At 44.4% G+C, this 17,772-nt stretch overlaps 1 protein-coding gene across 4 annotated transcripts in view; it reads left to right on the forward strand.

The window, feature by feature from the left end:
- Positions 1-17,772, forward strand: part of ckap5 (cytoskeleton associated protein 5) — a 55,020-nt gene that overhangs the window by 33,193 nt on the left and 4,055 nt on the right. For 2 of the 4 annotated variants that reach the window (XM_075470780.1, XM_075470781.1), the window contains exons 27-41: positions 303-407; positions 772-894; positions 3,256-3,405; positions 3,479-3,682; positions 4,836-4,971; positions 5,627-5,820; positions 5,901-6,073; positions 7,141-7,164; positions 9,130-9,303; positions 10,266-10,386; positions 12,415-12,594; positions 13,739-13,926; positions 15,348-15,423; positions 15,499-15,687; positions 17,473-17,598. In XM_075470780.1, the coding sequence (XP_075326895.1) occupies positions 303-407; positions 772-894; positions 3,256-3,405; positions 3,479-3,682; positions 4,836-4,971; positions 5,627-5,820; positions 5,901-6,073; positions 7,141-7,164; positions 9,130-9,303; positions 10,266-10,386; positions 12,415-12,594; positions 13,739-13,926; positions 15,348-15,423; positions 15,499-15,687; positions 17,473-17,598 (2,163 nt within the window). The remainder of the gene's footprint in view (positions 1-302; positions 408-771; positions 895-3,255; positions 3,406-3,478; positions 3,683-4,835; positions 4,972-5,626; positions 5,821-5,900; positions 6,074-7,140; positions 7,165-9,129; positions 9,304-10,265; positions 10,387-12,414; positions 12,595-13,738; positions 13,927-15,347; positions 15,424-15,498; positions 15,688-17,472; positions 17,599-17,772) is intronic. The other 2 variants (XM_075470782.1, XM_075470784.1) reach the window with 2 other exon arrangements.

Genomic DNA, 17,772 nt, shown 5'->3' on the forward strand with positions numbered 1-17,772 from the left:
AATAAATATTCAGTGTTTTTATTGCATTTACATCTGATACATTTTTATTTTATCAGAATTACTTTATTAATCCTTTGCAGGAAATTCCTTTTTTGCAGTGCCCTCGTTTACAGAAAAAGCTTAAGTCAGGATGAATAAGAATAAGATGGGGGAAAATCTCAATATATACAATAAACAGTATTTACAATGCTGCACAGTACCTAATTATTATTGCACATGGTGAAGTAATAAAATAAATGATGAATATAAACATGTGGTGGTTGTTTTTTTTTTTTTTGTTTTTGTTTTTTTACCTCACCCAGCCTCCCTCCCCTCCGGAGGATCCCTCCCCTCCCCCTCCCAAGGACAAGGAGTGTAATGGTAGTAAAAAGCCCCCCGGCAAAGGGAAGGCTGGGGGCAGTCAGCAGGTAGATGTGCCGGGTGTCCTGGTGGTGAAACTCACAGCAGACAGATGTTAACCTCTGTCCAGCTCCTCTAACCCTGTTTCTAACCACTAACCCCGCCTCACAGCGAGCAGTCTGATAATCAGCTGTGAGGTCAAACCGTAGCATGTTCAGGTCGACCCGAGAGGTCACATGACGGCCTCAGGTCACATGACTGTGTGTCAGATATGGGTGTTTCTTCACCGCTGTGTGTCTGTGTCTGATAACCTTTCAGTAGAACTCCTCCTTATCTCCTGTTTTCCACTCTTTCATCTAAATTCACCTTTTATTCTGAAACCCGACGACATATCCCCTCCACTCACTGTGATGTCACTTCCTCCTCCGTCAGGGTCCGGCTGCTAAGAAGCCTGCCGGGAAAGGCCAGAAGGAGGAGGAAGACAAGTCCGGGCCCATCTTCGTCCTCATCCCCAACGCCAAGGAGCAGAGGATCAAAGAGGAGAAGCAGCTGAAGGTACCCGATGGCAGGAAAACGGGCGCTCCACCGGGTTCTAAGTAGGGATGGGAATTGATAAGATTTTTACAATTCCAATTCCATTTCAATTCTGCTTAACGATTCGGTTCTTTGTCAGTTCCCTTATCGATTCTCATTTGGAGAAAAAGGACAACAAACCGGTCGATCAGCATCAACTTTGTTCAGTTTAGAAGTAACACGAGTCATGACCTCACAAACCCAACAACGGTGAGGTCCACATTGGTCTATCCTGGCCTGGGTAATTTAACTCTTCCTGCTCTGGTGAAAGGAGAAGCTGGAGGTAGAGGTGAACTGGGGGTAGTACCACCAGCCTCTGGCTCTGAGCCAGTCAGGCTCTGTCTCTCATGATTTCATCTAAATGTAATGCCTGAGAAGGCATTCATTTAACCTTAACCGTTACTAACAGCAGCTTTTACAATCAGGCAAATGGTGCTAACATGATAGGCAGTGTTTGTTAGTTAGTTACCTGCAGTGTTAGCCGAGGACATGCTAACGTTGCTAACGTTGCTGGGTTCAGATTCACCAACGTTAATCATTCATTCATAGTTATTGCATGTTGGTAGTATTTCCTCCCTTTGGTGAAATATTCACTTTGCAAGTTGCCCTGTTGTCCTCTTTTTCGAAGCCCAGTCGGGTTCCTACAGATTTAAGCTTTCAGGGTCGTTTTTAAATTGTATATCGGATGCTGCTTTAGATGACCGGTTTCCCCAGTAAAGGAACATATTAGCATGATGCTGGATGGCTCCAGGTGTACAAAGGGCTTCGGGTCAGAACCAGAAGACTTCAGAGGGGAAACTGCTTAAAATCTCCCACAATGATGCACCTGTAACACAATAATCTGACTGATCTGACCCACTCCTGCTTTCAGGACGCAGAAACCGATAATTTAAATGTTTAAAGCATTCACACAGTGTCCAGTTTGGCCTCCCTGCTGTGTTGCTTCCAGCCCTAATTGAGATCATTCTAGCAAAAGGGACTCAACACAAACTTTAAAAAGACAGCCCATGACTTTGTATAGTCAGTGTTCGAAACTACATACTACATACTACATACAGCATACTCATCAATCAGACAGTATGCAGAGCGTTTACCCACAATGCATTTGGCTCCTGCCCAAGCCGAAATCAGCCGGCCTGAAGCTGATTTCCCTTAAGCTCTAAACTCTGTAAACTTTAGCAACATTTGAAACATTTTCAGGTGAGAAAGTAGTCGTTTAGATCCCCAACGTGTTGAAAACCTGACAAAATACCGGCTGTTTACAATTTTGTTCCCACGAATTCGGCGCTACTAAAGCTAGCCCCAGTGAGCTAACGCACTTCCGGTTATTTTCACAAAATAAAATACCCGTTGCCTTTTATCATAGGGAAAGCCATTACCATACAATTGGTGCTTTTGTTTTGAAAACAGGAAGTGAACCTACCCTCGTTGTAGCTAGCTTGAAACTGCCGTTTTGACAGGAAATGACGATCGGCGACGTCACGTTACGTTGCATCTTGGGTAGTTTGAGTATGAGTAGTAACCTCATGATGCATACCCAACATTTCAGAGAATCTAGTATGCATCCGGGAACTTCTCGCTTACTAACTCAAAAAGTGAGTTTGGAGACTACATTGCTGGAAAAATTGTATTAGATTTTTTTTATAACACCCAAAATGAGGAATAAACTTACTTCATTACCACAGCCGTGTTGGAGAAGCTGTGGAGATGTGAATGTGAACCACTCACATGTGCTCTGTCCTAAAATCACAAAATTCTGGGAAGATGTTCATTTGGTTATGTGCAGAATTTTGGGTTATGTTGTATCCAAGTCTTGTTCATTATTATATCTTGGTGTTATTACGGAAAATGTTGTGTTGAAAGATGATAGATACATATTGAAAATTATGTTAGTAGCCTGTAAAAAGGCAATTACAAGAAAATTGTACAAGACAGACCCACCATCCCAGGAAGATTGGTTCAAAGTTATGGACGAAATGCATATTATGGAACATCTGACTTACAAAATAAGGACTCAAGAAGATCAATACTGCCGGAAGTGGGAGAAATGGACCGAATACATAAAAACGACAGGACAAGGACGATCACATGGACATCGAAAATTTATCAAACTGTAGAAACATGGTGATCCAACATGCTCTTTTTCACTTTAGTTATTTGTTTCCCCCCTTCCCCTTGCATAATGTTATACACTGCTAAAGAAAAACAATAAAAAGTTAGGAGTATGCGGTGTGGAACACAGCCCTGGTGTATAAATCTCAGGTCGGGTGGTTAATCAGAGTTTTGACCAGAAGTTGCTGCTCAGGCAGAAATCTGAGATGATGCTGAACGTCTGTGTTGCAGATTCTGAAGTGGAACTTCATGACCCCCCGGGACGAATACGTGGAGCAGCTGAAGACGCAGATGGCCACCTGCTTCGCCAGGTGGCTTCAGGACGAGCTGTTTCACTTCGACTTCCAGAGACACGTGAAGGCCATCGGCTTCATGATAGAGGTATCGATCGTTCCGGTCTCTGCAGGTTCGGGTTCTCTGGGTTCGGTTTCCGTAACGGTACTGTGTTCGACAGAGGTTGGAGAGCGAGAGCGACGCCACCATCGGCTGCCTGGACCTGATCCTGAAGTGGTTCACCCTGCGCTTCTTCGACACCAACACCACGGTTCTGATGAAGGTCCTGGAGTACCTGAAGCTCCTGTTCACCATGCTGAACAGGGAGGACTACCACCTGACGGAGTACGAGGCCAACTCCTTCGTCCCCTACCTCATTCTGAAGGTGAGCGCACATGCTCTGCTTCTTTAACCCTCAAACCTGATTTAAAACGACTTCATTTCTGAAAAACAACTTAAACATCATATATTGATATTTTTTTCTGCTTTTTTTTTTTTTTTTTCATAGATCTTTTATTCCACTTCAGTTCTGATCATAACTACCAAGTTTTCAATTAGTTAAAAAAATTTAACCTTTTAACTACTGGTTTATATGATGTAAACACAAATTTCTGTGAGAAACCAAAAAAAAAACTGCTATATTTTCAATATATAGAATGCAAAGTGGAATTGTTGAGCGGGGATAATTATGGTCTGGGATATGTCAATGATTAGCAACCACATTGATTTTATTTATTTTTTTATTTTATTTTTTTTTGCAATTCTTTAAAAAAAAAAAACCTCAATTTTTGTCCCTTTTTTAAAAACGACCTTAAAACATATATTTTTTTTTCATAGATCTTTTATTCCACTTCAGTTCTGATCATAAACACCAAGTTTTCAATTATTTTCAAAAAATTAACCCTTTAGATGCCAATTTGAACTTTTTAGCCCAAATTTGAAGCCTTTAGGTGCCAGTATTTTCAAAATATTGAAAGCAAAGTGGAATTATTGAGTAGGGATAATTATGGTCTGGGATATGTCAATGATTAGCAACAACATTGATTTTTAGGGATTTTTTTTTTTGTTATGCCTGATTTTATTTTTTTTTAATATAAAAAAATTAATTCCTTAATTTTTGAAAAGGGACATTTTTGTCTCCTTCTAAAATAGTCCCCAAAATACCATATGTTAATATTTTTTCCACTTTTTTCCATAAATCTTTTATTCCACTTCAGTTCTGATCATAAATACCAAATTTTCAGAAAATCAACCTTTTAAATACTAGTGTACATGGGACAGTGTAAGGGGACAAAAATGTCCCTTTTCAGAAATTAAGGAGTTTTTTTTTTTTTTTTTGTTTTTCTCTACACAATGAAAAATTGCATCGTATATGATGTGTGTTTGAAATTCTAAAAAATAGTCAAAAATGCACAACTGGACCAAATATGAGTATCACTATTTCCAGTGAAATTAGGGGAGAAAGTACACCCCGAGTGGATCAAAATGTCCCCTATCAGGGGTTGGGGTTAAAGCTTCTTCTTTTTCCTCCCCTTCAGGTCGGAGAATCTAAAGATGTGGTTCGCAAAGATGTTCGGACCATCCTGACCATGCTGTGCAAAGTTTACCCGGCCTCTAAGGTCTTCCCTTTCCTCATGGAAGGAACAAAGTCCAAGAACTCCAAACAGCGAGCGGGTAGGTTTCTGCAGACGTCCAACATCATGAAGTTTATCTTAAACCTGTAAGATTAAAGAGCCGCTCTGAAACCGGAGCTCAGAGGCAGACATGGACTGCTTTTAAAAAGTCAGCTCTTAAACAGCTGAAGTGTGGTGGAGCTGCATGGCTTAAGATGGAAAGTATCTCCATAACTAACCCAAAGAGTAATTTTTTAAAGGTGACATATTATGGCTTTTTTTTTTTTTTTTTTTTTTAAACAATTTGACAGAATTTTGAGGTTTTGCCAGAAGACAATTCAACTTGGCAGTGTTTACAGATGACTTTGGTTCTGCCGACTCCGCCGTCTGGAAGAACTTTAACATGAAAATAGCCGAGTAAAAGTTCCATACCCTTCTCCATGTTTGGTGGATCCGCCGATTACTTTCTTTTCCTGTTCCACAGCAACAGACTTTTACAAAATAAATAATTAAATCTACGTTAATGCGTGATAAAATATTTATCGCTGTTAAATAAATATCGAGTTAACTCGTTATTAATCGAGTTAACTCGCCCAGCCCTAATAAAAACATAGTATGAGCTGTTTGGCGTGCCGAACAGCTGAGCTCCGAGGGTTAAAACGACCCCGCCGGGGTGCAGAGGAACGTCCTAAAGGCTCGTCTGTCTTTGTTCTCAGAGTGTCTGGAGGAGCTGGGCTGTCTGATCGAGAGCTACGGGATGAACGTGTGCCAGCCCACGCCGGCCAAGTGTCTGAAGGAGATCGCCGTCCACATCGGCGACAGAGACACGTCCGTCCGCAACGCCGCCCTGAACACCGTGGTGGCCGTCTACAACGTCTGCGGCGACCAGGTCTACAAGCTGATTGGAAATGTAAGGCGGAGAACGCGGCGTTGGCTGGTTTGAATCCTGGAAACCTGCTCTGAGGCGCTCACCCTTCTGCCTGATTTCAGCTGTCGGAGAAGGACATGAGCATGCTGGAGGAGAGGATCAAACGATCGGCCAAGAAGACCGCCGCCGCTCCGGCCAAGCCGAGCGCCGCGGAGAAGCCTCAGAGGGAGCACCCGCCCAACCCCAACGCCACCTTCCTCCGCAAGCCGGCGCAGGAGGACCCCAACAAGCTCAAGTAGGTCCCCGAAGCCGAGCCAGCGGGTCTGAATCCTTATTAAACAGTAGACCTAATCTTAGTATTAAAGTGGAATTAAATTCAAATCTTTTCTACATTTTTAGACTTTAGGATCCTGGATTTGAGTCGTTTATCTTAAAGGGACAGTTCGCCTCTTCTGGCATGAAGCTGTGTAACATCCCATATCAGCAACATCATTTCTGAACATCTTCTTACCCCCTGCTGCGTCCTGTGAGCAGAGTTCCAGCCTCGTTTTGGTGTTGATGAAGGTAGTCCGGCTAGTTGGCTGGGGTTTAAAAAATAAAACGTTTTGCTTCTCAGAACAATATGCGTTCAACAGAGTAATACATTTGCATCACAAAATGGTTCTCCAGGAAAAAGTCAGACCTCACAATCTCTTGGCCCTATTTTCTCTCCCTTCATATCACTGCCTGCTGTGCAGACCGAGCAGCAAACACCGTAACAGGCGCGGCTGTCGGCAGGCGGCAGCAGGCAGTGATACGAAGGGAGAGAAAATAGGGCCAAGAGATTGTGAGCTCTGACTTTTTCCTGGAGAACCATTTTGTGATGCAAATGTATTACTCTGTTGAACGCATATTCTGAGAAGCAAAACGCTTTATTTTTTAAACCCCAGCCAACTAGCCGGACTACCTTCATCAGCACCAAAACGAGGCTGGAACTCTGCTCACAGGACGCAGCAGGGGGTAAGAAGATGTTCAGAAATGATGCTGCTGATATGGGATGTTACACAGCTTCATGTCAGAGGAGGCGAACTATCCCTTTAATGTTTTTCTTGCTGTGTTTTCAGAGTCAGGTGGGAGATGTGCGGCACATCCTCCAGCTGTTGTTGTTTCCTCTTTTCTGTCGGATCGTCTCATCCTTCTGACTGTTTGCTCACACTAATCTGTCTCTTCTCGTCCCGACTCCTCCGACTCTTTGCATGTTGGGTTGCTCTCACAGGCGCCGCCTCGGCCTGTGAAACCAACTCTGAGCCGTTTCTTAACCCTTCATCTCTCTTCCTGTGTGATCTGCTCTCTCTGCTCTGCCTGCCCTCCTTTACGGAACAGAATAATGTATCGCACGTATAGGATGTGAGTACAACTGCTCCTCCCCTCTTTTCTGTGTGGTCATCGTAGGAACTCCTCCGAACGCACTCCTCCGAACACTCCTAACACCCGTCATCCATGATGCTAATGACCCAGAGTTTGCTGTGGCCTCAGCTTTAGATGTGCACCAGACTCGCCTTTAAACATGCACCCTCCCCCGTCTCCCCTCTGTCCTCCCGTGTGTTTGTGAATCAGATTAACTTGTCTGCCGCTTCTCATTTAGCTCAAAGTTTAGCTTGTTTTTAATGGGAGGAACATCTGGACACAGCTGGACTGTGAGGGTGCGTCGGAAAGGAAAGATGTGGAGCAGAAACCGATGAAATCAGGCTGCAGATCTGAGGATGATCTGTGATCTGAGGCGGTTGTCATACACGCACTGCAGCTCGACTTTTACCCCAGACGTGTCAAACCGAGAGGCTGTTTTCTAAATTATGAGTGTCCCACAACGTTTGGTTCGTGGCTTCTTCAGAGCTGTCGGAGCACCGCCGCCTGGTGGAAAAAGCTCCAGAGCTGTGCGACTACAGCGAGGAATCCTCCGGAGACCTTTCTGCTTTCCGCTCCTTCTCCTGTTGCCCTGCATGCTGCTTTCTGCCCCCTGCGGGGCAGATACATGCTGTGGTTGCCACGTCCTTCCACCCCGCCGGCACTCCGGAGTATTTCCAGCTGTGAAAATGCATTTTTGTTTTTAATCCCATTTAATCTGGTGTTGTGTAGGGTTGCAAAGGGGGAAGTTAAGCTTGGGAATTTAGGAGAACTAACTGGGAATATATTATATCTAAGCATAAATATAAACAGAAGTCATAAGAAAACATCCATACAAAATGTTTTCCACAGATTTATTTGTAGGTAGAGTAGAACACGTTCTAATTGTTTCGTGGATGAACAAAAACAGGAGTGTTGGGTTCAATATTACCCATCCCCTGAATGAGTGGGGTTAGAAATAAAAAAAAAAAAGAGCCTTAGGTTTGGTTTGATATTTGCAATTTAAACATTTAATAAATATATTTCCCCAGAATATCATCAAAACTTACTTCACTTTGTTAAGTCCACAGGCTCAAAGTGTGGTCCAGTCTTCTGGAAATCTTCTGCACATGTGATGGAGGCGTGCACAGTACCAGTAGGGGGCGTGGTCTCAGTAGCCAGCAGTGTGCTCTGTACATGTGATTGAGGAATGGCATCTGTTTGTTTTAGTCATGATTATGCTAAAATATACTTTCCTCAACTATACTTAAGTTCCCTAGAAGAGCCAACCTTCAATTTTGTAAATTCCCAGTTTATTCCCATAAATTCCCGTGGAAAGTTTCCGTCTTTGAAAATTCCGGGAATTTTGCAACCCTAGTGTCGTGTCTGAGGCGCGACTCCTTCGATGTTTCCGGACACGAATGTGACGCGTTTCACGTCTGAAAAAGAATCTCCTGCTGTGAAGTGACTGTGTGAACAACAGCTGACACGATTCTGTGCTCAAACTCCTGAAATTTGGCTTTAAAACGTCTTCTGTCGTCGTTGGTTCCCAAAGAGTCGCCGTCTGTCGGAGGCGTTTCTGACTGTAGGCGGAGGGAATAATGGACTCGCTTTCTCTGTTCTCGGCGTAGTTCTGTGGGCAGATGCTGCTTGTTGTTGGATTCATAACGTTCATAGAACCTGTTGCTGATTAGCTCTTCATCATCAGGGTGATAAAGACGGCAGGAAATGCTCCGAGTCCTTTTCACAGGATACAAACATGTTGTTTTACGATCAGTGCCGAGCAGCTCCAGTTCGGTCCGGCTCACCTGGAGAAGAAGAAAAACGACTCATTAACTCTTAAAAACTAAGATTTTAAGAGCTGAAGATCTTAGTTTTTGTCAGAAATTGTAAAACTCTGAAATGGAACTGGTGTTGGTCGGGACTGGAGCTCAGACGGCACTGATCAATCCCACGCTGGACTAACTGGATCCCCGTTTCTCCGTCCAGTCAAGCCCGTCAGAACGCGCAGCACAGCGAGCCGTCCCACCCGTCCATCCCCCGGGAGTTCCAGCTGGACCTGGACATGATCGAGAGGGACCAGAACCTGGTGGGCGAGCTGCCGGAACTGGTCCAGCACAAGCTGGACGAGCTGCTGGAGCCCTTCATGATCCCCGAGCTAAAGTAAGCGCACTCGGATCAAATTTATTTATATAGCACGTTTCATGTACAAACAATTCAAAGTGCTTCACATCAAATAAAAGCATTGCAGCAGGGAGTGGAAGAAGCATTAAAAATACATAAAAGAATATAAAGAGAAAGAAATAAAATCATTTAAATGAATTTTAAAAACAAGCAACAGTCCAGATAAGTTCAAAGAGTTCATCCAGCATCCAAGATATGAGGAAAAAAGCCTGAACTCCAGTTAATGTTGGTGTTTTTTTTAAGTAAAGGACAGAATCCTGATGCAGCCAGGGCTGCAAGATTATGGCCACCATAATAATAATAATCCTGGTCATTTTTATTACAATTATTCCCTGATTTTAGTTAAAAAAAAAAAGTTTTTATTTCACTTTTCTATAAATCAAATTTATTTGTAGCACATTTCATGTACAAACAATTCAAAGTGCTTTACATAAAATAAAAGCATTGCAGCAGGGAGTGGAAGAAGCATTAAAATGCATAAAAGAACAAAGAGAAAGAAATAAAATGAATTAAAAGAATATAAAGAGACAGATAAAATAATTTAAATGAATTTGAACTTATCTGGACTGTTGCTGGTTTTTAAAGATATCATGCAGATTTCATGCATAGACACATGAGAACAGAAATGTCTTTAACCTGGATTTAAAAATGTCTCCATTTGGTGAAAGTTTAATCTCCACTGGCAGTTTGTTCCACTTGTTTGCAGCATAACAGCTAAATGCTGCTTCTCCATGTTTAGTCTGGACTCTGGACTGGACCAGCTGACCTGAGTCCTTGGATCTAAGAGCTCTGCTGGCTTTATATTCTCTGAACACATCACAGATTGTAAACCATCAGCAGGCTTTTAAAATCTATTCTGTGACCGACTGGAAGCCAGAGTAAAGATTTACACGCGGAGGCCCGGAATCCGTCTAATGTCCGTGGTTTTTATGTTTTTAAAGGATGCGCTCCGTCTCGCCGCACTTCGACGACCTTCACAACAGCACCGCCTCCACCATCAACTTCGTCATCTCTCAGGTGGCGAGCGGCGACATCAACACCAGCATCCAGGCGCTGGCACAGGTACGCCGCAGAAGGCTCTGATCCAACCAGAGTCGCTAAAGACGTCTGCAGATCTGTTATATTATCTCTATCTCAGCTTTTAAGGCCAGACACGGCAGGTGAATAGGGTAATATTTTAAAATAATAGATATCACCATGAAACTTCTTCACTTGATTACTTATACAAGTATGAAAAAAAATGTATTACAAGTTTTAGAAATTTGTATGTTTAATTATGCAAATTGGGCATTATTTAATTAAATATGCGCACATTTGCATATATTTCCAGAAGATGGATCTGAACATATGCAAAATTCTTTTTACATTTTGTTTACACACAAAATGAAAAGAAAATTACAGAGGGATTTCAGGATATCTGCTTTCATTTCCTAGGAAATCAAATTATACTGTCCATAGTCTAAAAAAACATCAATTTTCACCATTTTTTTTATTATAATGTCACATAAATCAGGCCAGGAATGATTTATCAACAAATCCTTCGGTAAATATCTTCAGAATACTGCTAAGTGTATAACTGGAAAGTTTGGTGTTAGTAGGTGCTCCATAGGCTGAGATACTGATACTGGAAAAATACAAAAAACTGATTTTGTGAAAACAGCATTTAAAGATTTAAATAGGGGTAATTTCATTTTGGTAAATTTGGGCGAAACGCACTGCCGCGATTAAACAAAATGTGATGAAATAAACATTTTAATTTATGTGTGGAAACGACAGATATTAAAGGAGTAGACTGGCCCAAAATCTAAAAATTGACCACTGCATGAATATCCCTGTTTTTGCCCGTCGTGTCTCGCCTTAACAGTCAAACTGTTTTTAAGTGGTCATGACCTTGAGAAAGCCATCCATGATAAGTTCAAGGTCAGACTGTTTAATGCTCTTTATGTGGGCGTCTCCCAGTCTTCTCTCAGCCGCCTTCAGCTGGTGCAGAACGCTGCTGCCCGTCTTTAACCCTTTATACGGGCTTAACATCGTGTTTACTCCCTTTGTCCTACGGGTCAGAAAGGACCGTCGTATTTATCTGAGCTTTTAACAGTCCTGGCAGAGCTCTGAGGTCAGCAGATCAGTTTCTGCTGGAAGTGCCCAGGTCAGAATACAAACCCTGGGGTGAGCCAGCCTTTTCCCAAAGCTGCCCCCAGGCTCTGGAATAAGCCCCCCGTCCAGCTGCGTCTTATTTCTGACCCGGGCCTCTTCACATCTGGGCTAAAAACCTGCTTATTTAGGATGGCTTTAATACCCAGTAGCATGATGATGCTTTTATCTGATTTTATCGAGGGCTGGGCGAGTTAACGCGATAATAACGAGTGAAACTTATTAATTATTTAACACTGATAAATAGTTTATCGCACGTTAACGTTTTATTATTGTAAAATTCTGTTGCTTTCTGCTGCGGAACTGGAAAAGAAAGACCGTTACAGGTGCTCCTCGATCTGTGTGAAGCTCACGGAGCTAACCGGCGCTACTTCCTGTTTTACTTGTTTCAACATAAAAGCACGCATTTCAAAATGAAAATAAAAAATAAAAAACTCCTGCATTTACTGCCAAGTTGAATTGTCTTCTCAGCGTAGTAGTTCCAGTCTAAAATATCACTTAAAGGCAAAACACACAACTGATAGCAGCAAGTCATTCAAGGAAACAGATTTATGCCATTTTTGGTGGCTTTAAATGTCGTTGTACCATGTATAATGACAAAGGCATTCTGATTTAAAATAAAAAATTAAATAAAAAGGCTATACACTACTTTTGGATTCATTTTTGGGATTTTGCGTACAAATGAGATTAATCAGGGAAATCATGCGATTGATTAGATTAAATATGTTAATCGATTTTGTTGTATTTTATTGTTTTTATTTGTTTTTACTTCTTCTTCTCTTTATTTATTACCTGCTGTAACGCACTTTGGTTACACCGTAAGGATCGTCTGTAAAGGGCTGTAGAAATAAAGCACTTTTACGTTTGTAAGCCGCCACGGTTTCTTCTTCGGTCCTTTTTTTGGTTGAGATTGAAGCAGGCGTGTTCTGACCTCCGCAGATCGACGAGGTTCTGCGACAGGAGGACAAAGCGGCCGTCATGTCAGGCCACATCGACCAGCTGCTCATCGCCACCATCATGCAGCTGCGGCTCATCAACAGCATGCACCTGGGTGACGACCGCGTGGACAAGCGGGACATCATCAAGCTGTACAGCTGCATCCTGGGAAACAAGCTGTCTGTGAGTACGCGTCTGAGAGACTAGGGTTGCAAAGGGGCGGAAAGTTTCCGGTAAATTTCCATGGGAAGTTAAACTTGGGAATATTGGATATATTCCATATTGGAAACTTTCCATGGGAATTTAGGAGAACTAACTGGGAATATATTCTATCCAAGCATAAATATAAACAGAAGTCATAAGAAAACATCCATACAAAATGTTTTCAACAGATTTATTTTTAAGTAGAGAAGAACAGTGGTTTTCAAAGTGGGTGCTGCTGGGGGGGGCCTCAGAAAATTGGAGTGAAGATGAAGAAAAAAATGCAAAAATTAAAAAAAGAATAAAAAAAATTTTAAACATTAGAAAAAATTATTTATTTTTTTTAATCAGTATTGTAAAATACAATTTATAATAATATATCATATCGAAATGTTATTTGCCACGCTTTTGTTCTGATTGGCTGCCAGTCAAAACATGGTAGACCTGGCGGTTTGCGCCTGTTCTGAAGCTGCGCTGCTCCTAAAGCTAGCGTGTAGCTAGCTTAGCCAAAATGGACAGATTTTTTTACTTGGAAGAGACCGAAAGAACTGGCCGACTAAAATCAGAAAATATGAGGCAGCATACATTAAGTTTGGCTTTACAGCCGTACAGAAAAGTGGCGTCCTCTGTCTGGAGAGCCTCTCAAACGAGTGTTCAAAACCTTCCAAACTTCAGCGTCACCTGATACAAAAACATCCGGCAGAGTCCGAAAAAAAACGGTCGACTTCTTCAGACGTAAAGAAGAGCATTTAGTCAGGCTGCATTCACACGGCGAGCTGCTGTGCGTGAAGAAAAGAAAGAAAATACCTTCTAAAAGTTTGTTTCTTTGCAAACCACAGACAATGCTACAAAATATGTAAAGGGGGGCAGAAGCTGATACTGTTAGGGGGGCCTTGGTATGGAAAAGTTTGGGAACCCCTGGAGTACAACACGTTCTTATTACTTGTTTCATGGATGAACAAAAACAGGAGTGTTGGGTTCAATATTACCTTCAATTTAGAAAATTCCCAGTTTATTCCCTTAAATTCCCATGGAAAGTTTCCGTCTTTGAAAATTCCGGGAGTTTTGCGACCCTAGCTGAGACGGTCCGCCGGGCAGACGCTAACGTCCTGAACTCCTCCCTCAGCTCTTCTCCGTGGAGGCGCTGGCCAGAGAGGCGTCCATGGGCGTGCTGAAGGACCTGATGCACGGGCTGATCACCCTGATGATGGACAGCAGAGTGGAGGACATGGAGGATGGAACTCATGTCATCAGGTCCGTCAACCTGCTGCTGATCCGAGTCCTGGATAACTCGGACCAGACCAACATGATCAGGTCAGTGAGAAACGCTCGAGTCGGTTCCACCTTTTAAAAGCCAGTTAGCTTAGCACGATAGCACAATGTCAATGCTACAGCATCTCAACAGAAAGCAGTCGGTTCACATATCGACTGAGCGGAACAAACACAAGGGAACATTTCACGTTAGCATTTTAATGGAAATCAGTCGGCTTGTTAGCAGAGAAGGAAGCTAGCGCAGTGCAGAAGGAAGCTAGCGCAGTGCAGAAGGAAGCTAGCGCAGTGCAGAAGGAAGCTAGCGCAGCGCAGAAGGAGGCTAGCGCAGTGCAGAAGGAAGCTAGCGCAGCGCAGAAGGAAGCTAGCGCAGCGCAGAAGGAGGCTAGCGCAGCGCAGCAGGAGGCTAGCGCAGCGCAGCAGGAGGCTAGCGCAGCGCAGGAGGAGGCTAGCGCAGCGCAGGAGGAGGCTAGCGCAGAGCAGGAGGAGGCTAGCGCAGAGCAGGAGGAGGCTAGCGCAGAGCAGGAGGAGGCTAGCGCAGCGCAGAAGGAGGCTAGCGCAGAGCAGAAGGAGGCTAGCGCAGAGCAGAAGGAGGCTAGCGCAGAGCAGAAGGAGGCTAGCGCAGAGCAGAAGGAGGCTAGCGCAGAGCAGAAGGAGGCTAGAGCAGAGCAGAAGGAGGCTAGAGCAGAGCAGAAGGAGGCTAGCGCAGAGCAGAAGGAGGCTAGCGCAGAGCAGAAGGAGGCTAGCGCAGAGCAGAAGGAGGCTAGCGCAGGGCAGAAGGAGGCTAGCGCAGGGCAGAAGGAGGCTAGCGCAGGGCAGAAGGAGGCTAGCGCAGGGCAGAAGGAGGCTAGCGCAGGGCAGAAGGAGGCTAGCGCAGGGCAGAAGGAGGCTAGCGCAGGGCAGAAGGAGGCTGAGGCTCATATTGTCCTTAATGTGCCTCTGCCCATCAGAGCAGCTTCAGCCTGGAAGCTGTTAATGTGAACTAATATTCTGAGTCCATCACAGTCAGAATAAAAATGGCTCATTTTATCAGACCATGTTGTATCTGTAGCATCAGAGGCTGCTGGTTAAGGTGTCGTGTTAACTGCTGTTATTCTGAGTCACTGTGCTGTCTGATAACAGACAACAAAACAGGAAATAAGAGGCTTTATTAGGACTTCAGCTGCATTAAAATACAGTTTATGAACGTGGAGAAGTAGGAGAGAAGCTAACAGATGTTAGCACAGCTGGAAAGCTAATAGCTGCTGTTCTATAGTCCTGTTATCAGTTTCAGGAGGAGGGATGTTTTGGGCCGTTGCCCTGAATGTGGCTGCATGTAACAGCTGGTTCATGTAAATTTCTCTTACTGTAAAAGTATTTATTCTGCGCCTCTAAGTTCCATTAAAGGAGATCGGATGACTTTGTTTAAGAAAATCAGATCTCTGCATAAAGCTGTAAATGTGACTGCTCCTGTCCTGCTGCTGCAGTGCTCTGCTGGTGCTGCTTCAGGACATTCTGGTGTCGACGGCCAGTTCCTCCCGTCTGTCCGACCTGGTCATGAAGGTAAGACCCGCCGCCGCCGCCACGCCTGCAGTGCCCGCCCCTCCCTCTGACCCGCCCGTGTTTGTGTGCCCTCAGTGTCTGTGGAGGATGATCCGCTTCCTCCCGGATACCATCGACAACATCAACCTGGATCGGATCCTGCTGGACGTCCACAACTTCATGAAGGTTTTCCCCAAAGAGAAACTCAAGCAGCTGAAGAGCGACGTCCCACACCGGACCCTGAAGACCCTGCTGCACACGCTGTGCAAGTTGACCGGGGCCAAGGTGACGCGCACACCGCCACCCCGGCGTTAGCTTCAGCACTCGGGTTTATTTTCAATCTGCCGGGTTTTTTGAGTCCTGAGTAGGGATGGGAATGGAAAACCGGTTCTTGTTGAGAACCGGTTCCCAGTGTTTCAGTTCCTTGGAATCGTTTGGCGATTTTTGCAAACGATTCCCTTATCGATTCCAGTGGGCGCGAATGACGTCACCACGCAGCGTTGCGTGGCGAGTCCAGTGCAGCCAACAGTAAACATGGCGCCCAAGCGGTACGAACGCTCGAAAGTTTGGTTCCACATCCCTAAAAAAGACGACAACAGGGCAACTTGCAAAGTGAATATTTCACCAAAGGGAGGAAATACTACCAACATGCAATAACTATGAATGAATGATTAATGGCCCTGTCACACTGTTGCGTATGGCACTAGCGTATGAAAATGATCACTCATACGCTGACATACGCCAGGGGAACGTTAGGCATAGGTTGTATACGTTTCAAGCACCCTGCCATACGTTGGCAAACGCTGAGGCAGAAATAAATTTTTGAACATGCTCAAAACTTTTGTGCGTATGGTTAATACGCTGAGCATACGCTAGGCATACGCTGAATATGCTAGAGGTACGATATAGGTACGTTACTGATAGGTCGAGAACGCTGGACATAAGTTGCCATATGTTGGCATGAAGGTGTACCGTACAGCTAGCGTATTATAGCCTCCGCCCGTCTGCAACTGACATATCTGAGGCAACCGACGATTCACGGGAGCGGTCAGGAGGAGGAGTTGGGGATCTTGATTGCTCAGAAGCATGTAACTCATCAGCCTCAGGTGCATCAGGCATTTCAGCAGGTTTGGGTGAGAATGATTCTTGTGTTTTGTTGCCTTTTCCTCGGCCCAGGGCCCGGGCAAACTACGATTGCTTCTTGGGAGGCATGATCGAGATGAATGTCTCGAGAGATGTTGATAGCGCGTCGTCTACTGCAATAATGGAGCAATGTGGAAAGGCTGCTGAATTAATGGCGTTGCCCCTGGCAACCAATAGCGTCTTCTGCCAACATGGCCGACCGGCCGACCGGAGTCACGTGACTCCTCATTCTCAATAGGCGCATTGAAACGTACGCTGGGCATGCGCAGTTCATAAGCTACTCATACGCTAGTCATTCTTTATTTTCAAGGACTTTTCGTGCGTATGATTAATTTTCATACGGAACTCATACGCTTCTCTCATACGCAACAGTGTGACAGGGCCTTAACGTTGGTGAATCTGAACCCAGCAACGTTAGCATGTCCTCGGCTAACACTGCAGGTAACTAACTAACAAACACTGCCTATCATGTTAGCACCATTTGCCTGATTGTAAAAGCTGCTGTTAGTAACGGTTAAGGTTAAATGAATGCCTTCTCAGGCATTACATTTAGATGAAATCATGAGAGACAGAGCCTGACTGGCTCAGAGCCAGAGGCTGGTGGTACTACCCCCAGTTCACCTCTACCTCCAGCTTCTCCTTTCACCAGAGCAGGAAGAGTTAAATTACCCAGGCCATGATAGACCAATGTGGACCTCACCGTTGTTGGGTTTGTGAGGTCATGACTCGTGTTACTTCTAAACTAAACAAAGTTGATGCTAATCGACCGGTTTGTTGTCCTTTTTCTCCAAATGAGAATCGATAAGGGAACCGACAAAGAACCGAATCGTTAAGCAGAATCGAAAATAGAAATTGTGAAAATCTCATCAATTCCCATCCCTAATGAAGGAATCGTGTTAAAAGTGTTTTTGTTCTTGTATCGGGCAGATCTTGGACCACCTGTCGATGATCGAGAATCGTAACGAGTCCGAGTTGGAGGCCCATCTGAGGCGGGTGGTCAAACACTACGGGAATCTGACGGGGCACAAGAACGAGAAGACCGGCCTGCACATGGTGAGTGAGGCGCCGCCTGAGCCGACCGCCCACACCCGGGCAGAACCATCAGCTGTAGAAGGCTGGATGCTTCCAGATGTTTCCAGATGCTTTTACCCAGAAACGTTTGAACGGGTGGTCTCGGATGTTCGTCGGTCACAGAACCGTGGAACGTTTAGGGGAGATTTGCTTTAA

The sequence above is a fragment of the Odontesthes bonariensis genome, chromosome 7 (assembly GCF_027942865.1).
Source record: "Odontesthes bonariensis isolate fOdoBon6 chromosome 7, fOdoBon6.hap1, whole genome shotgun sequence".
Lineage (NCBI taxonomy): Eukaryota > Metazoa > Chordata > Actinopteri > Atheriniformes > Atherinopsidae > Odontesthes > Odontesthes bonariensis.